Raw genomic sequence first — 27,801 nt, 5'->3', positions numbered from 1 at the left:
TTGAAGCAAGCTAGAGAAAAGCTTATCAAACAAATTAGAGAAAAACTAATCTTTCACTAAGAAACCAGATCTTATAATACCACTGCAAAGTGATACAGCACTAACCCACATGAGGATGTAAAAAGCTTAAGCACAAATTCTGCTGTATTAATTCAAAAGTGAGCAGAAATATGTAGTTCTGTTTTTTTTCTTTTTACATTTCACAAATGATTTTGTTAACAGCTAATAAAGTTCAAAACAATGTGTAACCATAACATTTACAGTGTGGTTAACTAAAACTAGCCATAATAGACACTATATCTAGGTTGACAATTTATTAACAGACCTGTGCGGTGGATGAACACTTGAAGGCATATACAGTATTTGTGCACATAAAACTGCACAGTCAGTCAGCACTACATTCAACCAACATGCCATGTGTGGGTTATTTGTCAGCTGGTGACGCTGATCTGTACTGAAAAGGACCTTAACACTCTTTCAACATTTATCACATCACACACACCTCAGTTTTTCCCTAAAAACCTGCTGCTTACATGAGAAAACTGATTTGTCAACATTTCAGTTCAAAACTGCATTTAATCACATTTGCTTTACCAGTGACCTTGTATCAAATTTGTGCAAGTTCATGAATAAGTTTATTCCTTATATCTCCAGCTTGTTTTGTAACACCTAGATCTGGTGAAGACAGGTTTTGTGGGAGTGGTTCGGATATTTTGGATATTGACTTTTATTCTTGTAGAGTTCAGGTCATATTTTTCTGAAATTGGTTAATCTATGTTCAGTTAGTTGGTAAAAAACAAAATCTCCGATGGAAGCACACACTTTTATTAAACTTATTATTTTATTAGGCCTTTAGTAGGAAATATCAATATCAGGAAGAGTTCCTCTGTACCTGCATCTTTGTACATTTAAATCTGTATCTCATTATGCTTCAAACAACATTAGTGTTAGAGGAACCAGTTTTCAGGATCTGCAGTGTAAGAATCAGTTTAACTGATTTCCTAAACCAGGGATAAAACAAGGCGTAGATCAGAGGGTTCAGGGTGGAATTAAAATAAAACAGAAGGAAGGCTACAGATGAAGCACTGACCCCAGCATCTTCAGCTATGAGTGCGACACAGTAATATGGGCAGGTGCATATTAGAAACACAACTACGACAACACCAAGGATAACAGCTGCCTTAATTTCAGATTTCTTAGCTGTGACGCTCACAGAGACCGCTGCAACGTGAGACTGCATGGCTCGAGCCTGAGACACAACCACTACAAACACTCTCACATACAGAATAATGATCACAGTGACAGGACCGATGAAGGACAGCAGAAGGTCAAGAATTTCTCCAACATAATCAACACCAACTACACACTCTCCAGAGCAGGAGTTGTATCTGCCTGGTTTTTGCAGGTTACTTCTCAGCAGGAAGCTGTGAAACAGAACAGAAGAAATCCAACAAATGACAGCACAAATTTTTGCTCTCTCTGCTGTGACTTCACTGGAGTAATGCAGTGGGTGACAGATGGCCACATAACGGTCAACAGAAATAAGCACCATGGTTCCCACTGAGGCGGATGTAATAGCATAGTCTGACACAAAGTAGAGGGCACACATGATGTCTCCAAGATACCAGCAGCCATCTATCAGCTCTATCTGGATTGAAATGAGGAATCCCACCAGGCAGTCTGAGACAGCCAGAGAGAGCAGCAGGATGTTGGTGGGGCTGTGGAGCCTCCTGCAGAAATGAGAAAACAACACATAAATATATTAGTAACGTCTGAAATTTAAAGAGAAGTCTGTTATATGTTAATATTTAAACAGTTCTGTTTTTTTAAATTACTTAAAGTGGCAGACAGAAATGATGACCAGTAGGTTAAAAATCACGGTAAGAAGAGCGATCAAGGATAGTGCAACATAAATAAGCATGGACAGAGAGGGAGGATGTGTGGCCTTCCTGCAGGATGAGTTGAGGTGTGGATAGCACAGTTCATTCTCTTCAACAGTTAGCATTTTCCAGAAATACAAAGGATGATGAGTAGAGTAGAACTCTGCCAGGTTTCTATCAGAAACTAATTTAAGTGTCTCTGGTCCTGCAGTGATATGGAGGCTGGACCTGAATATTTGGTCTTTGCCCAATGGGAGGGGTTATCAAATGTTAATTAAGAAAACGATTCTGATTGATAACAGGAATAAAAAATTAAACTGAATTTTTCAGAAAGTTAAAAGCTTGGAAGTAAACATTTGGCTTTGTGAAACAGCTGATTGAGATGTTTAATGTTTAATGTTTAATGTTTTTTGTCTCAGACCTCGAGCAGACATTTCCAATCCTGTCCTCACACTCTCGATCTTGTACTGAGAGTTGATTGTGTCCCTTTTCTTTTTCTAACCAAGTACCCTCAGAGATAATTTTATTCTAGTAGATCTTTATCAAACAAAGTTGTTAACCTTTGAAGAATCTGTTCCATTTTTAGTTTCCTCGAAAAAGACGTTCTTGTGCCTGTTAGCAGTGCTTCATTCTGTGTTAAATGCTTTAATAAACCAAGCCTTCAGCACAAATCTCAAATCTATTCTATTCTGTCACATAGAATAGATTTGATTACGGTACATGTGTTCCCAACAGACTGATGGTGTAATGGCAGTTCCAGGGTTTCTAAAAGTAGGATGTGAGGCAGGTTATTTAGTTATCGATAAATTAAGGAAATGAAAATTATTGAGTTTCTTTTAATTTATCATGTGATTAATTGATTTATTGTTTATTGTGACAAGTGATGTCAAAAACTCACAGAGAGAGATTAAGAGGGAATAGTTTACTATAATCAGACCAGATGCAAAGTTTCTTAAACCTCCCGCGGATCCAGGGTCAGTGGAATGGACCGAGCTGGTCAGTGGAATGGACCGAGCTTTTACTAATTTGTTTCACTTTCTTTGTATGTGTGAATTATGTAGGTTTTTGCTAGCTGCCTTATTTAGAATATTAAAAAAAACCATTGATATGTTCAATATATTTTTTTTTATCACTTCATGAGTGACTGCATGTATACAGTCACAAACATGTCAGCTCCAGCTGTAAATGAACGTCTTCAAGGTCTTGTAGTGTTAGTTGATGCAGTGAGAAGTTTCTACAGGTTAGAGAAATTGGCTGAAACAAATCCTTCCAGAGGTGAACTCACTTACTGTGAGCTCATCTTTAAATGAACAAATTCAAGACTAGGTCAGCTCCCAATAACAGCAGCACTGGAGCCATCTGCTGGTGAACCGTCCTGTCTGTGTGTGGTGATAAGACCCCAGGGGTCTGCTCTGCAGGCTCACCCTCCACGCCGGCACTTCAGAGGATGATAAAGACTGAGTGTCAGCCAGAAGCTGAGCAGAGCTTTCCTCCTGTCTGTGATCATGCGAAGCCTCCTGGAGGCTGAACTCTGCTTCCCACAACTCCTCAACTCCTCCTGCAGGAAGATCATGCTTCCTCATTCAACCTCAGCGCTCATGTACTGCTTACTGTCCTGTGTGTCTTGGCTCACTGTGACCCTTAACCTGCTGGTCATCATCTCTATCTCCCACTTTAAGTAATTAGATGTTTGAACAATATAGAAAGTTGTGAGAGGTGGTTGCTCTTTAGATAAGTTTTTCTTTGCTGACTAATATTTCTTCTTTGAATATTGATGTTGTTCTCCTCCAGGCAGCTCCACACGCCCACCAACATCCTCCTCCTCTCCTTGGCTGTCTCAGATTTCTTGGTGGGTTTCCTCATAGTCTTTCAGATCCTTCTCATTGATGGCTGCTGGTATCTTGGCGACTTCATGTGTGTTCTGTATTACATCATTGATTATGTTATTACATCTGCATCAGTAGAGAACATGGTTCTCATATCAGTGGACTGCTATGTAGCTGTTTGTAACCCTTTCCAGTATCCCACCACAGTCACACAAAAAAGGGTTTGTGTGTGTGTTTCGTTGTGTTGGATGTTTTCTGCCGTCTGTGTCTTTATAGTTTTTAAAGAAAATCTGGGACAGCCAGGCAGGTTTAATTCATGCATTGGAGAGTGCGTGGTTGGATTTGATAAAACTGCTGGAATAATAGACATCTTGTTTTTCTTCATCGGTCCTGTCACCATCATCATCATTCTGTATGTGAGAGTGTTTGTGGTGGCCGTGTCTCAGGCTCGGGCCATGCGTGTTGCAGCTGTCTCCCTCCAGGGTTCAGTCAGAGGTAACGCTAAGAAATCTGAACTCAAATCAGCCAGGACGCTTGGGGTTGTTGCAGCTGCATTTCTAATATGCATATGTCCATACTTTTTTCTCTCAGTTACCGGTGGGGAGACCCAGTTTAGTGCTTCTTCCTTTGCTTTTTTTCTGTTTTATCTTAACTCCTGTTTAAACCCATTGATCTATGTCTTATTTTTTCCCTGGTTTAGGAAAACTATTAAACTAATTTTCACCCTGCAGATACTGAAGGCCGGATCCTCTCAGACCAACATCATGTAGAGAGTGAAGTTACAGACTTACAATCTGGACATGTTCTGATCTGTCGATGCATTTTCCTGCTGTTCACTGTCAACTCCATTCCCTTGTTTTGATATTCCAGATTCAATGTATGATTAATTTATGAATTATTCTACTCCATAACTACAATTTGACCATACATTTTCAACTTAATTTCTTAAGTGAGTCGTCAAACTTGAATTTCTTTTTTCCTCCTTATATTTTAACCATCACAGTCATTGCAGGACCTTTTTTCCTTTACTTCTAATTAATCTATCCTGGATTTGTTGTGAGGATATCAATTAATCTCTGGCTCATATGGAAGCCATATGGTCATATGAAAGTTGATTGTGTGTGTAAAAAATGAATACAGAAATAGAGTATAAATGATATTTCATGACTGTCATTGATAAAAACAGAACTCTAATGTAATTTAAGTCAGTGGATTGGCTCAATTGGGTGAAAAGTTCACAGTTTTACTATTTATAAACAAGGTGGAAGCATACTTGTGTGGTTTTATCAATGTACAGACCTGCTTTATGCTTAAAGTGATCTGCGATCAGTTGAACATGTTGACATAAATATGTTGTAATTTTCCTACTATCAAGAAAATTGCTGTTTGTGTCATGTAAAAACTCATAATTACTTCACAAATATTATATTTTTCACCCATGGAGGTCACCATTTTTTCACCTGTGCAATGCATGCTGGGTTTGGTCCTTTCTGTGCTGGAATCTACAGAGTAAACACAGGAAGGCTGACTTTCCCTGAGTTGTGCATTTGACTGGTATAATTCACACTGCGTCACCATTGGATGCAATTAAAAAAAAAAAAAAAAGAAATAGTGAGGTGAGTGCAACACTTCCCACTTGAAATAAAAGCACAAAAGAGCACAATGGAAAAGAGGTGAACACAACAGCTTTCTTCTCTCAACCTTTCTTTCCAGAGGACTTTGAGTCGTTTGTAAAAACAAAACTGATGAAGGACCCAACAAGTGGTTGTTTTACTCACAAGCTAAAACCAAATGCTGTGCCGATCAGTTTTATCCACATAGCGCCTAAACCCCGCCGTCGGTTAGAGAGTGAAAGATGCTGGAAGAAACATCAGAGGCAGGAAACACTGGAAGTTCTTTTAAATGATAACAAAGTTATTGCTACTGTCGCTGGTACTGAATGTGAAACTATGGGCCTGACACCAGACTGAAGACTAGACCATGAACTATTTACTGGGTCACACAGTCTGGCCAGAGGTACATGTCATTCATTGTTTCAATTGCAAAGCTGAAGGTGGCAGCAGCACAAACACCAGCTTCTCCAACCAACTCTGTCCTCTTCCTCTGTTTGGTCCTCCTCATCTGATCCAGTTGTAACATTTATTGTTACAACTGGATCCCTTTAAGACTAGTTGGTCCAACAGTACAATGATCCAGAACACTAATCAAAACACTTTTTGGAATGGATAAAGAAGGCTAAACACTCTCATGGTTTGAACAAGTCTGGCATGATGTTTAGTTTCTGAAGCAGAAAACCAGCTCCTGGCCACCATGTTTGACTGTTATCATATTTATGTTACCGCAATTCTGTTATTCTTTCTTTATGTGATGTAACTGGACACACTCCTAAAAGGTTCCACTTCTTTCTCAGTAGTTTAGAGAATATTATTCCAAATGTCTTCAAGATTTCAAGACAAGGCAAATGTCATGCAGGCCTTTTGGACAGTTTTCTACAGTAATAGTTTTGACCTTGAAACCTCTTAAGAGAGGTAAGAAAGTCTCTTTCTTACTGTTGATGAAAACCGACTGAGGAAACTGAGGCCTGTCTTGTCCTGAATAAAAAAGACTTTCGTACTTCAAGCTTGAGACTGAAATGAAGATTAGCAGAAAAGGAAATGTTTACTAATGCTTCGATTCAAGTTTGCGTTTTAATTTTTAAAGGTTAATTTGACATATTTTTTTTCTCTAAATATTTCACACTATAGGAAAAGGGGGGAGGGAGGGGACAGTCCCAAACATCTAGTTGGTTTAGGTGATGACTTTTTGGTAAATTGCCTTAAAACAATATATGTTTGGAATTGAAAATTTATAGCTAAAGTGAATTTAAACTGAATAAAACTTCAGATGCACTGCAGTGTACATCACAGGTTTAATCAGAACACCTTTGAGACCTGATGTGCCTAGCAACATAGCAACAAACATAAGAAAGAGTTGCCGGTACCCACAGATAAATAGTCTTTATGACACAGTCTAACAGTACTTTGCATGATGGAGGAAGATGAACTTTGCTTTCCACAATATACCAACTTGTCCTGTAGAAAACTATACCGTTCTCAATTTGAAAAAGTTTTGGTTTCCTTTATATTATGCTTTATTTCTGTGATCACTGTGTCTCTCAACCTGCTGGTCATCATCTCCATTTCTCATTTCAGGTAAACTAGTTTGTCATGGTGATTGCAGTATAGGAACACACAAATTTGGACTCAGCATGCATGCTGCAAAATTTTTTAGCAATGTACATTATCAATTTTTCATTAGACTCTGAAGTACATTTAAAGCTTCACTCTTGCATTTTATTTGAAGTAACTGCATGAGTGATATCTTCTTCTTTCTCAGGCAGCTTCACACCTCCACAAACCTGGTCCTCCTGTCTCTGGCTGTGTCTGACTTTTCTGTGGGATTCCTAATTCTATTTCAGCTCATGCTCATAGATGGATGCTGGTATCTAAATGACTCAATGTGTGTTTTATACTATATTTTAGATGTAGTTGTTACCTCTGCCTCAGTAGGAAACATGGTACTCATATCAATTGACCGCTATGTGGCAATATGTGACCCTCTACACTATTCTCTAAAAGTCACTCCAAAAAGAGTCTGTGTGTGCATTTCATTGTGTTGGATCTGTTCTCTCAGTTATGTCTTCATAGTACTAAGGATGAATTTTAAACAGCCTGGAAGGCTTAATTCCTGCTTTGGAGAGTGTGTGATAAACGTTGGCTTTACTGAACAAGTTACAGATCTTTTTGTAACCTTCATTATTCCCATTACTGTCATCATAGTCCTGTATGTGCGAGTGTTCCTGGTGGCTGCGGCTCAGGCTCAGGCCATGCGCTCCCATATTGCAGCCATCACACATCAACATTCAAGGAAAATAACTGTTAAGGAGTCAGAGATGAAAGCAGCCAAGATTCTCGGAGTTGTTGTTGTTGCGTTTCTGACGTGTCTGTGTCCATATTTCTGGGTTACACTTGTAGGACAAGAAACCCTACTAAATGCTTTGACTTCTGCATTTGTAATATGCCTGTTTTATTTTAATTCTTGTCTAAACCCTCTCATCTATGCCTTTTTCTACCCCTGGTTTAGGAACTCTATAAAATACATTATTTCACTTCAAATACTGAAACCTGGATCCTGTGATGCCAATATACTTTGAACTGACAGTAAATATTGGTTGAAGAAAGGCTTTCATTTATTTATTTTATTTTATTTTTTATAAAAATCAATCAACTTTGTGTAATCAAATGCAATTATTTGGTGGCCTTTTTATTTCATATTTTCAGTGACTTAAAGCTTTTAAGTGACCTAAGTAGGCAGTCTTAGAGAATTAGACACTTGACAATGTAAGTCTCTTTAAAGGTGAAGTGTTTGGTAAAATTGATGTTTTTGAGTTTTGCAATATGTTATAATGTTATTCTCTCATTAAAACATACCAGGGTGCTGCTTTGATTCTTTAATGCATGTTTGAGAAATCCTTGCGCCACCTTCAAAATGCAGCTCCTTGAAAGTGCTGGAAAGTCAGTCGGAGCTGCAGCTTCCATTCTTCAGAGCTTCTTCCCCTCCTCCATGACTCCCCCTCTCAGTTCCTCCAGACTAGCCAGCAGCAGTTAGCAAACACCTGGTGGAACTGGTCATCAGCTGAACTCGTCATATGAGCAACACTGATAAAAACGTATGTTTATTCATATATATATATATATATATTTGAGAATAACTTCTTGATTGTGCAATAAAATGGAAAATACAGGCATATAGTGCCTGGCCCTTTAAAATGATAGAAATAATATTTCTGTACTGGACTCTAAAGCACCAGGGAATAACATAATAGTATCACATACATATCGATGTGGCTGAACAGTTAGTGGTAGCATTTGTTATTCTATGTTATTCTATATAAAACTTGTAGATTTTTATCTAATGTGACCAGAGGTCAAGCTAGACTTTTTTGTTCTCCATCATCTTGACCGACAGTATTAAAAAAATTGGTCATGTACTATTTTTACCCATTAAATTCTAATCATATTAACATCGGCTATTTAGCCGCATTTGTATCCGGTTTAGTTAATATTCACCTAGTTTAACCGAAACCAGATGCCATCACACATAAAGCAGATGAACGCATAAAGATAAAGGTAATTTTATTTATATAGCACATTTTCAGCAACAAGCAATAATCTGTTGCGACTGTAAAGCAACAAATTGCTTTATGGGAATTAAAAGGAAATACAAACAAAATAAACCAAAGGAAAGAGCAAAAGAAGAAAAAGCTAATAATGTTGATCCAAAGTAAATAAACTTGATACTCCTATTCAGGATCCTCTGGTATAATTCATTTTCTGGGTTGGGAGAATAGGAGTCTAAAAAGTAGCTACTAAGGTAGTTTTTCTGGGTTCCAATTTCTAATCCCTGTTCTGGTGGAAGATATGTAAATAAATACATATCTTCTGGATGGTCACGAGGCGTTAATCGGTTCTCGCTACTCCCTGCATGCTACATGAGGCACTATACACATTTAGGTTAAGACTTGATCTGATTGCTGCATGACTGAAAAATCAGCAGAAAATGATATGGGCCCAAAAAAAATAGCAGTGAATGCCTAGCTTAAATCATTTAAAGAACCTAGCTGTCTGATTCCTTTCCCCAAAACTCAGGTTTCCTGTATTTTTATTGGCGTTTTTACCCAAATGTACATGTCCACATTCACCACAATCAGCACAGTTGAGACAAATGCAGAACAAATCAACATAACACACACACACAAAATAAATAAAAGTAAGTTCCCAATCAAAATCCCTCCTCGCCACCCCACAAGACCCCCCCCCATCCCTTTATGAAGACCTAACCAGCAATTCAAAGGCTTTATCAGCATTTTTACAAGACTGACTAATGAGCTGCAACTGTATAAGTTTTTTTTTTTACACATTTGTTTAAACTGTCACTATGTCATTACAGTATGTCAAAATATTGAGCTTTTTTGCCTTCACCTAGTGAAAACTATAAACAACCAATCAGAGCCAGGAGGAGGGTCAATCATCCTCCATGTGGCGCTGTTCAGCCCCGGCCCTCCTTACTTTACTATGCTGCAGCTAGCACAGTCTGTCATGAATACTAAGGCTAGAAATGGTTTTCCTGTAATGGTAAGTAGTTTCTCTGCCATAACCACATTGAGCAGCAAGCACATGAGATTGATTGACAGCACTAAAACATTCCTCTGGCTCTGATTGGTTGTTTTTGGTCAGGGGTTATGCATTTCCTCTTTCTAGCTCACGCAGGAGGTGGAGGAGATTCTTCTTTCCACTGATTATTTGTCTCACATTATACTGTCACGACATGGAGACAGTTTTAACAAATACATAAAAAAACATATTTTTAATAAAAGTTAAATACAGCAGCTTTAACTGTCGACATCTTTAATCTTTCATGGTGAGAAAACTTGTTTTTAACTTTGAGACAATATGAAATGAAACATTGCTGCACTTTTCTTAATGATCTCAGATACTCCAAAAATAAAATAATATAGGATCTCCCTTGATCACAACCCCCAGAGTCTCAAACTTTACATTAAAAACATCAGTTCAGAAAGTACAAATGTTCCCTTTGTACAGTTATGACAAACTAACACCACTCCATCAATTATTCATTTCTTTATTAAGAAATGCTAAAATATTGATGTCTTTTTTGTCACTGGAAAATTCTTAATAATTATAGGTAAACACAAACATGGATGAACTGATGAACATCTCAGCCCAAACTTAAGCGAGCATTTTGTAAACACAAGTGTGCAGGTGGGTGTGGGCATGTGTGGGGGTGTGCATGCCCATACTTATGTATGCAATGTATCTGTATATGAATATTCAACAGCTGATGTTGGGAGCCACAAACAGACAAGAATGGACAGCGTACACACACACACACACACACACACACACACACACACACACACACCCGCACGCCCTCCTCATCCACACTCTATTCTCCCAGGTCCAGCTACTGATACATCAAAGGGGTGACCAGGCCTCAAACCCAGGATTGGTGTCCTTCAGTCTGGGGTTGAGATAAGCAGAACATCCTGCATCTGTTGGCTTTATTACCTCTTTGAACTTATCTACATCTATAAAATGCTATAAATTACCTTATTATGATGGTCTTCTAAAATGCAGTAAGACTACTTTCTGCTTATTTACCATTAACACAGATTCACTGCATGGAGTTTTAAGTTCAGTTGTAAAAAAAAAGAGAAGGTTTATGATAAATCATTCACACTAATCTGTTATATGTTTGTCATTTACTTAATTATGTGCAAAATTAAATGTGGTGACCAAGAATAACTCATCCAGGATGCTCCTCATGTTATTAAAGTATGTTGGCACCAGAAGAGCCGGACCTTAGCACTTGAAATGTGAATATAATTTTCATAGCTTTTCTAAACCAGGGATAAAATAAGGCATAAATCAGAGGGTTCAGACAGGAGTTAAAAGAAAACAGATATAGAAGAAGGGTCATGGTAGAAGTGTTCAATAGTGAACTTTTACCAATTAGTGTGACACAAAAATATGGGCAGATACAGAAAATAAATGAAACTACAACAACCCCGAGAATACCAGCTGCCTTTAGCTCAGATTTCTTCACATTTATCTTCTTGGACTGTTTTTGTTTAATAGCAATAATATTAGAGCGCATGGCCTGAACCTGAGACAGAGCAACCACAAACACTCTTCCATATAGTACCATTATAACAGTGATGGAAATAATAAAGGTCAAAATAAGATCTGTGATATTTTCAATGAAGCCAATTTCAACCACACACTCTCCAGAGCATGAATTAAATGTTCCTGGTTGTTGAAAATTGTCCCTTACCAGAATCAGGATATAGACCACAGAACAGATCCAGCACAGAGAAATACAAATTTGAACTCTTTTTGTGGTAACCTTTGTAGAATAGCGTAGAGGATCACAGATGGCCAAATAACGGTCAAGTGAAATGAGCACCATGGTGCCTACTGATGCAGAAATTAAAACTCCACTTACTACATAGTACAGAACACACAGGAGGTCACCAAGAAACCAGCAGCCATTTATAAAAATGATCTGAAAAAACATGAAAAGGCCTACGAGAAAATCTGAGACAGCCAGAGAGAGCAGTAAGAAGTAGGTGGGGGAATGGAGTTTCCTGGAAGAGTAACATCAACAAATTCATTATTATTGTTATTATTATTATTATTATTATTATTAAAATTAATATTATTATTATTATTATTATTATTATTATTATTATTATTATTATTATTATTATTATTATTATATCTTGCAGTTTTACAATATGTTTTCAGAAATATTTACAAGTCACAATATTGCCCTTTTCAGAAAGCAGGATGATAAACCACAGCGTAGAACTACCTGAAATGTGAAATGGAGATGATGACCAAAAGGTTAAGAGCAGTAGTAACCAGAGACATGAAGGACAAGCCAAAGTAAATCAAAGTATTTACTGAGTGAAGAGACACTTTCTTTTTACAGGAGGAGTTGAAAGCTTCTGGAAAGCAGAGTTCAGATGGATCCATCGTCTGCAAATTAAAGAAGAGTAACTGAGACTTCCTTTAAGACACCCTGCTGTTGCTCTGACTCTGCACTCTGGAAGCTGAGGCCCCACCTTTGTTGTTATGTTGCTAAGGACATGGAGGTGTTTATTGAGCACCTCCATCTTTGGTGATAGACAAGCTCTCCAAACTGCATTTTTTTATTTAACATAGTTATAAACAACGAATGCAAAATGATCGTCATTTGTCATCATCTTAAGACCTTTAAATTAAGATTTAACAATGAACCCTAACACCAATGTTTGCAAAGACGAGCCAGACATTATTGACAATGTAATATTGTCAGATGAAAAACTTCAAATTGTCGAGCCATGAGTACAGGAAACTGGTGTAACTATTGATCCAAGACTGTAAAGGAATCAGCCCACATTGGTTCTAGCAGGAGGGGCTCAGAGAGGAGCTGCTTCTAAAGGTCAAGAGGAACCAGTTGAGGTGACTCGGGCTGGTCAGGTTTCTTCCTGGACACCCCCTTGGTGAGGTGTTCTGGGCTTGTCCCAACAGGATAAGACCCAGAGGAAGACCCAGGACATGTCTTTTAGCTGGGCTGGGAATGCCTTGGGATTCCCCTGGAACAAATGGTTGGGGAGAGGGAAGTCTGGGCCTCCCCACTTAGGCTGCTGCCCAGCGACCAAACCTCTGATAAGCGGAGGATGGAGAAAGGCAAAGGTAATTTTATTTATATAGCACATTTTTAGCAACAAGACAATACAAAGTTGCCTTGTTGATAGATGGTTCCAGCAGCAGGAAGAGGAGGAGTTTCAAGGAGACTTTGATGTCATGGGGACCTTACAAGATCATGACTAAAGCAAACTCATGAGGGCGATATTGGGGAGGACCTCTTTCAGAGACTTTCCTATGTTCCCTGCCATTCCTCTGAGAGAGAAGACGGGCAGACTGATGCCCATTCAAAACTGAGAAACAGTTTCATCAATGAAATGCTGAGGCACATTCCGAGTCTGCATGCTACACACACACACATACAAACATTGCAGGCTGTTATACCAGCCAGAGACAAATAGCTTAGAATCAATCATTCCAATAAATGAGATGGGCCTGGCACTGGCACAATTACAGGTCCAAAATCTTTTCCACATTTCCACCAGGACCCCTGCCCTGCCATCCTTCTGGACATCTAAGCTGCAGCAGGAGGATAATGGCACAACTTAGATGGCTCATTGGCCATCTAAGTTGGCCAATAAGCAAACTCATGGAGTGGCTGGAAATATTACATTTCAGAGATCATCTTCACATATCTGGCACCAGACCCTCTGAACAGATGAATAGGTTGCCTGTATCATGTACTCTATGGAGGATATTGTTTTGTATTAATTGTAGATCAAAGTTTGCAGTCATTTGTAAAGTTCTAGACATATCTGAGACCAAATGTTTTGGTTAAAGTTGACTGACAAATCCATGTCCAATTTCACAATAGGAATTGTGAAAATCGCAATTGTGAAATCACAATTCTTCTGTTTTAGATTGTTTTCTATAAATTTTAAACAATAATCTAAGGTTGGAGAGGTTAGGATTAAGGAACTCTAATAAGAGCTCATCTTTGAGCATTTCAGCAATAAGAGAGAGTGAAAAAGACTGGTCAAAAATGGCATCCATTGGAGTGTTCCAAAATAAAATAAAAACCAAAACTTGAGCAAAAAGATTTTAACTTTCCCCAAAATCATTCCGATTATCACCAACTTTTGCCTAGATGTTCTGTTCTGAGCTCCCTCATGTATTCCAAGCTGTATAAGAAAGTTTAAAGCTGTGGCAGAAAACAAAGTAATAAAACAAATGGGAAACACTTGTTATTGTTGCATCATGTTTTAATTCATTGCTTTGTTTCTCCCCCACTTACCACATCTAACTTCACTGATGTCATCAGTGACACTAAGGAAAACATGTGTGAACGTTTCCCTTACTGCAGACCTTCACAGTCAGTCAGCCGGCTAATGAGGTTCACACCTGAAGGTGTGGAGAGCCCAGAGGAGCTCTTAATGATACAATGTGTTTGTTTTCATGGTAGGAGTAAGAAGTTATTTTAAAAGTGTACTGGAAAAACTAAAGATCATTAATAGTTTTCATTATAATCTCTATTGTCACAAACAGCGTATGCATCAAAACCAAGTCTGATCAAATTATTAAATGTATTACTTCGTTTACTTCAACTTCAATTTTCAACTTTTCTTTGCCATGTATAGGTAAAAGCATTAAATAATGAGTGCAGAAATATTCATAATCAGATAAAATTCATAGTTGCATGAAATGGCATGGCAGCCTTGCTTAAGTCTGACTGCTCCAATATCTGTGTTTTCATTGACCACATAAATACACAATATGACATTTCGAGATTAAATTTGATTAATAGAAACTCTGCAATTCTGAAAAAAACTTGATTTTTGATCAAAAGTTTTGGTACCAGGGTATGGTTCTTTGGCCTTATTAAAATTAGTTTATTTCGCAAAACTGCAAACAAAACTTTTTTTTTTGCATCACACGAGTTACATGATAAACTAATTGATGTTACCACTGGTGCAAACCATGAATGAACTTACTAATGTGTAATCTTAATTGCACTTCTTATTTAATGGAAACATCAGTGTCTCACATTACAGTCTCCAAGTAAGCCTCAGACTTCACACTAATCTATTCTGCAGGAAATAGAATTTATATATTTTTAATGCCATGTTCCAGTCCACACTTCATGTCAGTAGTTGATGGAAATGCTCCTTTTGTATTTTTACAACAACCATTAATAATATTAAGAAGCAGCCTCACACTACTGCACAAAAAAGATATACTATTTTGACCATGAAGGAAAAAAAAACATAGAGGCAAACAGTTATTTGTAATATGTAGTCTATATTGATTTAAACTGTTCACTTTAAGTTGGTGAAAAGAGTTGTACAAAGCCGAACAACGCTAAGCTCAGCAGGCTAATTGAATGAAAAAATGTTCTTGTGCTCTAAAACCGTAACAAACAGATTTACTGCATGGTTCTTTCATACTAAACAGACCCCTGTGCTTTATTTTGGTAAGTAGTGCTGTCATTCAAGCTTTGGCTAAGTGTTCATTGGAATTTACAATTATGAATTTAGATAAAATTGCAAAAAAAACAAAAAACAATTGCTATTTTAGTGAACCCCTTCTGCAGTCTTTGTCCCTGGCCAAAAAATAAATAAATTCAACACACACCCCTGAATATAAAGTTGGGGGGGTCATGACCCTGGATTAGCATGGTGCGATTTTACCACCACTCTGTGGAAGCGCCTCACATCAAGCATGAAGGAAGAAAAATGCCCTGCAACCTGCAAGAACATGTGAGCTTCTCCCTGAGTATTTATTTTATTTTCAGACAGTTTTGTTTCTGTTTGGAGGTTTATTCCTACTGTACTTAAAAAACATTGAATCAGTTGATGAACATATATTTAGAGGTTGATTGTAAGATGTCTACTCAGTATTTTGTCACTGATTCTTTCTGAATTATGAAGCTCAACTTTCAAACTTATTACAATTCACGAGTGACATATGTAAACACTTCTTTCCTCAGTCTCATGGTAATCAGACATTTACACACACAGCTTTTAAATTTGCAAATATAAATCTGAAAACTGTAGCATAGATATTTAATTAGTCTTCATCATAATAAAATATGGTCTCTATATTAACTAAGGGAATTAGTCAATATAAAATATACAATGTTCTGATTTTTATTTTGTTTAATGTTTGTTATTTTCCTTCTGCTTCATGATTATCTTTTACTTTTAGCAGATCTTTCCCACAAAATCACAAATACATTGCAAATTTTGATTTTAATATGAAATAATTAAAGGGGCAGTAAAAGCAGTAAATCCAGTCACATAGTGCCATTTCACTTCACAATCAAGTATTATGTTAACTTCAGCTGTTATAAAAATGTTGTATATATCAAATATGACTTAAAATAAATTTTACTTCCTAATTTAACATATTTAGCATCTTGAAATTGGGCCCCTGTGTCTTTAAAAACTCCTTCTCTTTCTGACACTCTGCCTTCAGGAAGTCATCCCAACATGGCTCCTCTATTAACACTTTAACAACATTTTTAGCAGCGTTGCACTGAGAAGTAGCTCCTATAATTAGCTACTTCCACCAGATGTTTGCTAATTGCTGCTGGCTAGTCTGAAGTGGCTGAGTGGGGGAGTCACAGAGAGAACTGTTCAACGAGGCAGAAACTCAAAAACTGCAGTGCTAAGGAGGAGCTGTGTCTTGATAGAGGAGTTAGGTCCACAGATGTGTTTTGCACAGTTGAATGGTTGCCAGGGGAGATTAAAGGATTTCTAAGACTTTTCAAAGCATTATGTGTAGCTTTGAAAGCATTGAGGTGAAACTCCAGGTATCTTTTTGATGAGAAAATAACATTATAACATAATGCAAATCTCAAATTCGATTTTACATAATATTGGCCCTTTAATATGTATATTTGCACAGGATTGTAAAAAGCTCATGCTAGTCCTACCAATTTGTGTATAACAAACAGAGAAACATGTTTCCCAGGTAATCCAGGAGGAGGGGTTTTAAGGTCTAGGGTTATAAGAGCTAGAGTCTGGGGCTTGCAGAGGTTTGCAGCTTTCCTGTCTACTGATGGAAACTGTGGAGGGAACAGAGCTGTGTGTTCCACAGCTAAACTCCTCCTGCAGGAAGCCAACACACTCCCGTTCCACAGTGATGCTGATTTATGTTCTGCTTTCTTCCATCTCCCTCATCACTGTGGCCCTTAACCTTCTGGTCATCATTTCCATTTCCCATTTCAGGCACTTACAGCGATCTAAAATTATTTGTTTGTATAAATACAAAAAACTGTTTCAGTAATGTTGTGTTTCATGGTCTAACATTTAGTTTTGTTGTCGCTATTAATCTCTTTTTTTAGCATACTGGTGTGAGTCCTTGCTATTCTGAAGTTCTCCTCTCTCCACAGGCAGCTGCACACCCCCACCAACCTCCTCCTCCTCTCTCTGGCCGTGTCTGACCTCCTGGTGGGCCTCCTGCTGATGCCGGTTGAAATCATCTACATAGAAGCCTGCTGGTTTCTTGGGAACATCCTGTGCACTCTCTATTACATTATAGATTACATCATTACCTCTGCTTCTGTTGCGAATATGGTTCTCATTGCACTTGACCGGTACTTAGCTGTCTGTGACCCTCTGCTTTACCCCACCAAGGTCACTAAGAGCACAGCGCAGGTCTGTGTGAGTCTGTGCTGGATCGGCTCAGTTTTTTACAGGCTTCTTCTTCTACATGATCATTTGGTAAAACCTGGAGTGTCCGTCTCCTGCTTCGGAGAGTGTGTGGTTGTCATTAGTAACATTGCAGGGACAATTGACATGATTTTCACCTTCATCATGCCCATCACTGTCATCATATGTCTGTATTTCAAAGTGTTTGTTGTTGCTTTGTCCCAGGCTCGAATGCTGCGTTCCCAAATTACAGCTGCAGCTGCCAAACCTGGCCTTGTAGCTGTGAGGAGAAATGAGATGAAAGCAGCCAGAACACTCGGTATTGTTGTAGTTGTGTTTCTGTTTTGTTTCTGTCCGTATTTTTTCCCAACCCTGGAAGGCACTGACACTGCGGTGAATGCTTCATCTGCAGCCTTTGAGATTTGGCTTTCACATTTCAACTCCTGCTTGAACCCTGTCATATATGCCTTCTTCTATCCTTGGTTCAGAAAATCTATAAAGCTCATTGTCTCACTTCAGATACTAAAGCCTGGCTCCTCTGATATTAAAATACTACACTGATCAGAGAGCTGAATCATTAAATGAAGTAGCATTTTAACTGTGTACTCTTGGTTATTAGTTTTAAAAAATGCATTTTTATTTATGATGAAAAAGATCCAAGAGGGATTTCTTCTTCTGCTTTTGAGTGAAAAAAATAAGTTAATAAAACAGCAATTAAACTTGTCTCCCTGTTTCAGCAAATGTTTAGCTGTGCAACAGACTTTAGTTTTGACTTTAATCTAAATCCCGGCCCGGAGATTCGAACCCAGGAGTTTGCATGTCCTCTCTGTGCATGCGTGGGTGTGTTTGCGTGCATGTGTGTTTAATGTATGGGTGATTGTTTGTCCTGTCTGTCTCTGTGTTGCCACTGGAAACAGGCACCAGCACCCGTCGCGACCACACTATGGATAACCATTATAAGATAATGGATGAATGTCCCCAAAATGTTTTACAACCCTGGTAGATTCAGATTTAAATGAATGTTTAAATTTAATAAACATGTTTATTCTGGCTCAAAGTAATAGTAGCATTTTGAAGAAACCCTGCCACAGCTCCATGAGAGGAGCTAAAGATTAAAGCGATGGCGAAGACGTCTAAGTCTTGAACCTCATTGGATTATTAACAACATCAATGGAAATGTGTAAAAAAGCTTGCTAGCAATTCCAAGAACTAAATCATCATGGGAATGCTAAAGAAACATTTACTGTGGTGTGTAAATGTGTTTACCTCCTTCCTGATTTTCTCTTTTTGTTCATGTTTGTCATGCTTCAGTGTTTCTGAAGATCAAACCAATTTAAATATTAAACACAACACAAGTAAAAAAACAAAATGGAGTGTTTATGGGAAGGTGTGTTTTATTAGGGGGAGGAAAAAAAACCTACATGCTCTTGATGAAAAAGCGACTCCCCTCTTTCCCATTAAAACATAACTGTGGTTTACAACTCTAGCTACACAGAGACTGGCACACCAGTTCTCAGTCAAGACGTCACTTTAACAGGATCTGTCTGACAAAATGATCCTCAAAAGCTAGATGTATGCAGAGATTCAGAGAAATTCAGGGACAAGTGAGAAAGAAAGTAACTGAGGTTTGCCAGCATGGAAAGGGTTGCCAAGTCATTTCTACAGTTTTGGGTTCCTGCGACCCACTGTGAGAGCCGTTATCCACACACAGTGAAAACATGGAACAGTGAAGAAGCTTCCCAGGACTGGATGGTTTTTACTGTCTGCCAAAAAGTTCTGAAGTGGCCTTAATCTGAAACCAACTTGGGTTCTACAGCAGGACAATGATCCAAAATGCAGCAGTAAATCCATGTCTGAATGGCTGAAGAAAGACAAAAGGAAGACTGTGAAGTGGCCTAGCAAAAGTCCTGACCTCACTTCTATTGAGATACTGTAGCATGACATTGTAAAGGCCATTCATGGTAGAAAACCCTCCAAAGCCAAAGTAGAGCCATTCTGCAATGATGATTGGAACAAAATTCCTCCACAGCTGGAAAAACTCACAGCAAGTTATTGTAAATGTTTGACTGCAGTTGCTGCTGCTGAGGTGGCCAACCTGTTATTAGGTTTAGGGGGGAATCACTTTTTCACACAAGACCAATTAGGTTGGGATTTTTTTTCTACTGTAATACTAAGCACCATTTTTAAAAACTATATTTTGTGTTTACTTGTCTGATTAATATTTAAAATGGGTTGATGTTCTGAAAAACTGAAGTGTGACAAAAAAAAAATCAGGAAAGGGGCTAGAACTTTTCACACCACTGTATATGAACCTTTTAATTTTAAAATGTGAATAGTTAGTCAGGACTACTTAATGAATTGGCCAATACTGGGGGTAATGAGTGATGAAAAACAGAATGTACATGTATATTTTGCTCCTTTGTAGATTTGTATCTGTTTTGTAGGTTCTAAAATGATTTAAATGTAACCACAAATCAAGCAAAACACACAACAGATTTAACACAGTAATTATTACACAAAGATGAAACCATATTGGGAGTAGTAACATGCAGAAATATTCAATTTTGCAGAGCCTGACAAGTTATACACATGTCCCATCTTTACTCATTAATGGATATGATTTCAAATGTAACTGAGTGACTTTACTCAAAACAAATTCAAGTAAAAGTAAAAGTTCAGGTTTTGTAAACAACTAAAAAGACAAATTAGACAAACTATAATTACAGCAAAAGATGTTAACGTAACGAATTACTTTCCACCCCGTATGGCTAAATTGTAGTTTGTTTCACTAGTGAAGTGCTTTTACTTTCTGCGCTATCCATACAGGGAGTGTATCATACAGGAAAATATTAATGTTTTTATTTGTTTTGGTTCCCACAATGAGCTCCTGATGATTTTCATCATAGTACCGGCAAGAATTTAAAACTACTTTCACCCATGGTGACATCACTCTCTCTTAATGGGAAGTCACCTGTTTTGCTGCTGGTGTTGGAGGGAAATGTTATTTGAAATGTTGTTGCCATGAATGACAGCATTTCAGTTCATTCTGACCTGGAAAGAATGCTTATGTGCATCTCTAATATTTTGTTGGGCCGCCTTTAGCTTTGATTACAGCCCGCATTCGCTGTGGCATTGTTTCAATAAGCTTCTGCAGTGTCACAAGATTTATTTCCATCCAGTGTTGCATTAATCTTTCACCAAGATCTTGTATTGATGATGGGAGAGTCTGACCACTGCGTAAAGCCTTCTCCAGCACATCCCAAAGATTCTCAATGGGGTTAAGGTCTGGACTCTGTGGTGGCCAATCCATGTGTGAAAAAGATGTCTCATGCTCCCTGAACCACTCTTTCACAATGTGAGCCCGATGAATCCTGGCATTGTCATCTTGGAATATGCCCGTTCCATTTGGGAAGACAAAATCCATTGATGGAATAACCTGGTCATTCAGTATATTCAGGTAGTCAGCTGACCTCATTCTTTGGGCACACAATGTTGCTGAACCTAGACCTGACCAACTGCAGCAACCCCAGATCATAGCACTGCCCCCACAGGCTTGTACAGTAGGCACTAGGCATGATGGGTGCATCACTTCACCTGCCTCTCTTCTTACCCTGATGCGCCCATCACTCTGGAACAGGGTAAATCTGGACTCATCAGACCACATGACCCTCTTCCATTCCTCCAGAGTCCAATCTTTATGCTCCCTAGCAAACTGAAGCCTTTTTTCTGGTTAGCCTTACTGATTAGAGGTTTTCTTATGGCTACACAGCTGTTCAATCCCAACCCCTTGAGTTCCCTTCGCATTGTGCGTGTGGAAATGCTTTTGCGTTCACAATTAAACACACTCCTGAGTTCTGCTGTTGTTTTTCTTCGATTTGATTTGACCAAACATTTAAGTAATCGCCGATCACGATCATTCAGGATTTTTTTCCGACCACATTTCTTTCTGGAAGATGATGGTTCCCCACCATCCTTCCAGTTTTTAATGATGCGTTGGACAGTTCTTAACCCAATTCTAGTAGTTTCTGCAATCTCCTTAGATGTTTTCTCTGCTTGATGCATGCCAATGATTTGACCCTTCTTAAACAGACTAACGTCTTTTCCACGACCACAGGATGTGTCTTTTGCCATGGTTGTTTAAGAAATGAGGAGTTACTCATTGCATCAGCTGGGGTTAAATAACTTGTTGCCAGCTGAAAGATAATCGCCTATGCAGCACTTATCCAATAGGAGGCTTGTACCTATTTGCTTAGTTAAATCCAGGTGGCGACTTTTTTTTTAGCCAGGCAGTGTATGATGGCTACAAGGCTGGAGTGGCTCTGAGCTGTGAGGACCACCAATTTCTTCTTCATGTGTATTTCTCTTCTGTTTTGTTCATGTTGCTCTTAAATAAGTCCCCAGCAGTTAGAGGTACTTACATTATTTTCCTTTCTCATTAGGTCCTTCCATTTGGTACCATGCGTGTGTTCATGTCACCTCAAACATGTACATAAGAAAATATTCTTCACTACTACATTTAGAGTAAAAACCCAAATCAAGTTAAAGCTTAAGATGGAATAAAATTAAAATAGTTATTTTGCAATTGTTTGTTATTGTTTGTGTGTAATTGCGTCATACACCGTACTGAGAAGGGGGAGGAGGAAAATAAGCAGGTCCTATAAAACAGTATTTAGTCAGACAGTCAGCAGACCACAGAAGCAGCTCAGCTGCTGTTTTCTCTCTGATGATGGAGGCTCTGAATGAAGCTGGGCTGTGCTTTCCACAGCTAATCAACACTTCCTGCAGAAGGACCCAGCACTTTCCTTCTGAGAACATTTTGCTTTACGTTATGCTGTCCTGCGTGTCTTTACTGACTGTGACTCTCAACTTGCTGGTCATCATCTCTGTCTCCCACTTCAGGCATTATCATAAACTGAAATAATGCATCACTGTGTATATTGTTTCCTGCTCTTTGTGTTGTCATCAGTGGGTTCATTACTAAATTGGTCTATATATATATATATATATATATATTTTTAGCTATGTAGTGTTTTTGGGTATTTGTCCAATTTCTAGACCATTATACAAACAGTTACTGCAGCTTAAGTGTAGTTCTGTTTTGTTTTGTGGTGTATGTCTCCTTTCTATTTGTGAAAATGTACAATTGTACATTTTGTATCACTTGTGACATGATGTTTGAAGTTATTGCTGTGCTGATTTTTGCTTTTCTTTTCTTCCAGGCAGCTCCACACTCCCACCAACCTGTTCCTCCTTTCTCTTGCTGTCTCAGATTTCCTTGTTGGACTGCTGCTGATGCCCATTAGAATCCTGCTGACTGGAGGCTGCTGGATTTTGGGAAGCCTCATGTGTTCTCTCTTTAACTACACCTCTTTTCTCCTCACATCTGCCTCAGTAGGAAACATGGTGCTCATATCAGTTGACCGATATATAGCCATCTGTGACCCTTTGAGTTACCATGTTAAAGTGACACAAAGAAGAGTTCAAATCTGTATCTGTCTGTGTTGGGGCTGCTCTGCATTTTACAATGGTGTGATAATGAAAGACCATTTGATAGATCCAGACAGATATAACTCCTGTTATGGGGAGTGTGTAGTTTTGATTGATTTTCTTGTACAAGCTTTTGATGTCGTATTCACATTTCTTACTCCTGTTACAGTTATTATAGTTCTGTACATGAGAGTGTTTGTGGTGGCTGTGTCTCAGGCTCGGGCCATGAGGTCTCAAACTGCAGCTGTCAGGATACAAGGTTCAGTTCGCATAACTGCTAAGAAGTCTGAGAGAAAAGCAGCTACAGTTCTTGGTGTTGTTGTAATTGTGTTTATATTTAGCTTCTGTCCTTATTTCTATCCGGCTTTTGCAGGACAGGAATTGTTGTCCAGTGACCTCCTTTCAAATTTTGGGATCTGGCTATTTTATTTTAACTCATGCCTGAATCCACTTATCTACGCTCTTTTCTATCCCTGGTTTAGGAAGTGTCTTAAATACATTCTAACTCTGGAGATATTGCAACCTGCCTCCTGTGACATTAACATACTGTGACATTAACAGAGAGGTATACATGAGTTGCAAATTTGCAAAAACAAAAAATGTTGCTGTTCATATTTTAATGATTTATAGAATAAAATATACAAAAAACACCCCAACAGTAAGTTATGCTTAGATGGATTTTATACCTTTTTGACAGGCAATACAATCTTCTGTCTGCCCAAGTAAAATGCACAAGTATTTCACACCATGAAATACATGTGTGAGTCAGATGTGTGACAAACATTTGTGTCTATTTATAAAGAATAAACATGTACATTTATCAAATTACTTAAGGGTCTGTGCTGCATAGTAAAAGAAGCCGTACACAGTAAAGTAGACATTTGTAATGATCATTGAGCAATAAATTGATGAAAACAATTCTGAAAGAAGCACAACTTTGCTTCACATGCAAAAGATCAGTGGCTCTCTAAAGAAGCAACTAATATAGATGATGTTTATAGCTGAGAAGAAAACAAAGCTATTGTTCTATATATATATATATATATATATATAAATTGTTTAGCCTTGATCTGAGACTTGACCTTTGATGCTGCCACCAAACTGGGGAGGTTTGAGTTTTCTGCTAATATCAGATGCAGAGACAGAAGATTGTTTTCCTCACAGTCAGAGAAAATGTTCAGCTTCAAAATGATCTCTGCATTTGGAACACAGAATTTGGATTGGACATGATATTGGACCTTGGGCAGGCGTGCCTGGCGTGAGAAATCAGGTCCAAGGCCACAGTGAGATAATAACCTTTGTGTTTCATATGTTCCCTGAGGCTGATTAAGTTTTTCAGAAGAACAGGGGAGATGGTTATTTTTATATGAACATTGTCTGCAGAGGACTTGATAGTAGACAGTTGCCAGATGTGCTGTTGAAGCTGCGCCGAACCAGTTCTCTGTGTTTGTGTGTAGGTGTGTGCATATAAAAAGCTTGCTTGCATTCTCTGATGTTACTATCACTACCCGAGAGACTTCAAAATGCTGTTATGCCTTCTGAGTAAACTACACAAAGACAGATGCAAATTTCTCTGTCACTTTATTGATTCAGTGTCTTCATCTAGAATAGAACATTTCCATAACACTTACTGCTGCAGCAACTTAACAGAGCCCAGTGGTATTTTTCTAATTAAATTGTACATGTCATCTTTCCCTAGAAATGTCATTGGGAAGATCGGTGCCTTTCGGAGAGTCTTTTCACAGCTTGAACAACTTGAATACACAGACATTCAGCACTAATCTGGAGACTAACTTGAGCTTCAGCTTGAACAGCTTCCTATTTGATGAAAAGAGAGTAAGGCAGAGGTTCCACAGCATTCCTGAGGTCTTTGCACACAGTGACCTTGACTTCGGCAGGGCTAATAAAGTTAAACACCAGATTATGCATTCTGATGGCACGCCTTTCAAAAACAGGGCAAGCCCTATCCATCCTAATGATCGGGAGGTTATGCCTTCTGTAAGCAACTGCAAGAGCTACAGCAATCTGGAGTTAGTCAAGAGTCTTCTTCACCCCCTTCTTCTTCTATATGTAGTGGTAGAGAGAGGAAAAGAATGAGGATGTCTGCCTCTGTATTCATTACAGGACACATAACCTCCAGACTGTTAAGGATGCTTATTCACTCCCAAATGAAGAGGAGACATTCACCTCAAATGGATCCAAGTAGTTCTCAGTCATTGATGTAAAGTATAGTTATTAGCAGATTGAGGTTGAAGAGTCGGACAAGGGGACTGTCAGGGAGACAGTCAGAGCAAATCAGCAGATATATCTCCTGTACAGTCGATATGTCTGTCAATCTGGCAATTTCCTGAAAGTAGAAGCACATAAATTTTTGGATTTAAAATTAGTAGGACAGTGTTTTCAATCAGACCTCAGGTCATCCATCTTTCAAGCAGCCGACAAGCAGGCCGCAGATATCCATGTTACTAAAAATCACTGATGGCAGTTTTTCTGCGTAATGATATACAAATTAATGAACATTGTCCCTCACACATTTAGCACTTGGAGGCAAGAATTCACATTGACATTTTGTTCTCCTTTATAAGAGATGTTATACTGAGAAGAAATGCAAAACTCAAAGTGTTTTCTCCAACATTTACCCAGTCTGAGTCATAAGTGTTGACGGCCAACAGAACAATCCCATCCTGCCTTAAAGTCTTTAATTTAATATAGAGAAAGCATAAAAAATTCAGAATATTACCCTCAATAGCTTCATGTATTCAAGGTTTTAAGCAATCTTGGGCACAGAAGACCTGGGAGGGAGTGCAGTTATGTCAGCCATATTAATTTTGAAAGACTTACATGACAGACATGTATGTTTCAGCCAATGCAACCAATACACTACTTTTGAAAGGGGGAGGAGGAAAATAAGCAGGTCCTATAAAACAGTATTTAGTCAGACAGTCAGCAGACCACAGAAGCAGCTCAGCTGCTGTTTTCTCTCTGATGATGGAGGCTCTGAATGAAGCTGGGCTGTGCTTTCCACAGCTAATCAACACTTCCTGCAGAAGGACCCAGCACTTTCCTTCTGAGAACATTTTGCTTTACGTTATGCTGTCCTGCGTGTCTTTACTGACTGTGACTCTCAACTTGCTGGTCATCATCTCTGTCTCCCACTTCAGGCATTATCATAAACTGAAATAATGCATCACTGTGTATATTGTTTCCTGCTCTTTGTGTTGTCATCAGTGGGTTCATTACTAAATTGGTTTATATAGTTTTTTTTTTTTTTTTTTTTAGCTATGTAGTGTTTTTGGGTATTTGTCCAATTTCTAGACCATTATACAAACAGTTACTGCAGCTTAAGTGTAGTTCTGTTTTGTTTTGTGGTGTATGTCTCCTTTCTATTTGTGAAAATGTACAATTGTACATTTTGTATCACTTGTGACATGATGTTTGAAGTTATTGCTGTGCTGATTTTTGCTTTTCTTTTCTTCCAGGCAGCTCCACACTCCCACCAACCTGTTCCTCCTTTCTCTTGCTGTCTCAGATTTCCTTGTTGGACTGCTGCTGATGCCCATTAGAATCCTGCTGACTGGAGGCTGCTGGATTTTGGGAAGCCTCATGTGTTCTCTCTTTAACTACACCTCTTTTCTCCTCACATCTGCCTCAGTAGGAAACATGGTGCTCATATCAGTTGACCGATATATAGCCATCTGTGACCCTTTGAGTTACCATGTTAAAGTGACACAAAGAAGAGTTCAAATCTGTATCTGTCTGTGTTGGGGCTGCTCTGCATTTTACAATGGTGTGATAATGAAAGACCATTTGATAGATCCAGACAGATATAACTCCTGTTATGGGGAGTGTGTACTTTGGGTTGATTTTCTTGTACAAGCTTTTGATGTCGTATTCACATTTCTTACTCCTGTTACAGTTATTATAGTTCTGTACATGAGAGTGTTTGTGGTGGCTGTGTCTCAGGCTCGGGCCATGAGGTCTCAAACTGCAGCTGTCAGGATACAAGGTTCAGTTGGCATAACTGCTAAGAAGTCTGAGAGAAAAGCAGCTACAGTTCTTGGTGTTGTTGTAATTGTGTTTATATTTAGCTTCTGTCCTTATTTCTATCCGGCTTTGGCAGGACTGAATTTTTCATTCAATGATTTTCTTTCAGCATTTGGGATCTGGTTATTTTATTTTAATTCATGCCTGAATCCACTTATCTACGCTTTTTTCTATCCCTGGTTTAGGAAGTGTCTTAAATTCATTCTAACACTACAAATCTTGCAGCCCAGCTCCTGTGACATTAACATACTGTAGATATAAGAGCTGCAAATTAGCTAACAAAATGTTGCTGTTCATATTTTGAATAAATTAAAGGAGAAATGACAAAATACACTAACAGTAAGTTATATCTGAATTCACTTTAGACATTTTGAACAGATTATCTACGTATGTAGATAATGCTTTTAAAACTTTGTTTCATTTTGTTGTTGCACAGTGGTGAAGTTTGTAGCATTGTTTCTTTGTAGCAAGAAAGTCCTGGGTTCGATTCCCGACCCGGGATCTTTCTGCATGAAGTTTGCATGTTCTCCCTGTGCGTCCTTAGGTGTACATAGTTGTTTGTCGACCTGTCCAGCGTGTACCCTGCCTTTAGCACGAACTGTCTTTTTTGTGTGTGTGTGTGTGAAAAACATAAAGAAAGTATAATGTGCCATAAGGGAATCAGAACTGTTGTGCAATAAGGATTGCAGAAATGTTTGGCATATGTAACCATTATTAGTTA

At 38.4% G+C, this 27,801-nt stretch overlaps 7 protein-coding genes across 7 annotated transcripts; 5 read left to right on the top strand and 2 right to left on the bottom strand.

The window, feature by feature from the left end:
* Positions 1–931: 931 nt before the first annotated feature.
* LOC102227273 (trace amine-associated receptor 13c-like) lies at positions 932–2,005 on the bottom strand. The gene is made up of 2 exons (XM_014471111.1): positions 1,836–2,005; positions 932–1,730 (listed from the first exon to the last, which is right to left on the bottom strand). Exons 1-2 carry the CDS (start codon positions 2,003–2,005, stop codon positions 932–934), a joined length of 969 nt encoding a protein of 322 aa, XP_014326597.1.
* Positions 2,006–3,385: 1,380 nt separating this feature from the next.
* LOC102227020 (trace amine-associated receptor 13c-like) lies at positions 3,386–4,476 on the top strand. Its single transcript, XM_023337538.1, has 2 exons — positions 3,386–3,558; positions 3,672–4,476. Exons 1-2 carry the CDS (start codon positions 3,386–3,388, stop codon positions 4,474–4,476), a joined length of 978 nt encoding a protein of 325 aa, XP_023193306.1.
* A 2,254-nt stretch (positions 4,477–6,730) lies between these two features.
* On the top strand, positions 6,731–7,898 carry LOC106699804 (trace amine-associated receptor 8a-like). The gene is made up of 2 exons (XM_014471112.2): positions 6,731–6,897; positions 7,082–7,898. The coding sequence occupies exons 1-2, from the start codon at positions 6,731–6,733 to the stop codon at positions 7,896–7,898; spliced, it is 984 nt and encodes a 327-aa protein (XP_014326598.2).
* A 3,197-nt stretch (positions 7,899–11,095) lies between these two features.
* On the bottom strand, positions 11,096–12,306 carry LOC102226502 (trace amine-associated receptor 13c-like). Its single transcript, XM_014471104.1, has 2 exons — positions 12,140–12,306; positions 11,096–11,912 (listed from the first exon to the last, which is right to left on the bottom strand). The coding sequence occupies exons 1-2, from the start codon at positions 12,301–12,303 to the stop codon at positions 11,096–11,098; spliced, it is 981 nt and encodes a 326-aa protein (XP_014326590.1). The 5' UTR covers positions 12,304–12,306.
* A 4,650-nt stretch (positions 12,307–16,956) lies between these two features.
* LOC102226249 (trace amine-associated receptor 13c-like) lies at positions 16,957–18,110 on the top strand. Its single transcript, XM_023336580.1, has 2 exons — positions 16,957–17,126; positions 17,291–18,110. Exons 1-2 carry the CDS (start codon positions 16,957–16,959, stop codon positions 18,108–18,110), a joined length of 990 nt encoding a protein of 329 aa, XP_023192348.1.
* Positions 18,111–22,275: 4,165 nt separating this feature from the next.
* LOC111609379 (trace amine-associated receptor 13c-like) lies at positions 22,276–23,588 on the top strand. Its single transcript, XM_023337550.1, has 2 exons — positions 22,276–22,448; positions 22,769–23,588. The coding sequence occupies exons 1-2, from the start codon at positions 22,276–22,278 to the stop codon at positions 23,586–23,588; spliced, it is 993 nt and encodes a 330-aa protein (XP_023193318.1).
* Positions 23,589–26,024: 2,436 nt separating this feature from the next.
* Positions 26,025–27,335, top strand: LOC102225989 (trace amine-associated receptor 13c-like). The gene is made up of 2 exons (XM_023337567.1): positions 26,025–26,197; positions 26,516–27,335. The coding sequence occupies exons 1-2, from the start codon at positions 26,025–26,027 to the stop codon at positions 27,333–27,335; spliced, it is 993 nt and encodes a 330-aa protein (XP_023193335.1).
* The last annotated feature ends 466 nt before the right edge of the window (positions 27,336–27,801 follow it).

The sequence above is a fragment of the Xiphophorus maculatus genome, chromosome 7 (assembly GCF_002775205.1).
Source record: "Xiphophorus maculatus strain JP 163 A chromosome 7, X_maculatus-5.0-male, whole genome shotgun sequence".
Taxonomy (NCBI): Eukaryota; Metazoa; Chordata; class Actinopteri; order Cyprinodontiformes; family Poeciliidae; genus Xiphophorus; species Xiphophorus maculatus.
Note: the sequence above shows the minus strand (reverse complement) of the source record. Positions and strands in the feature narration are given on the sequence as shown.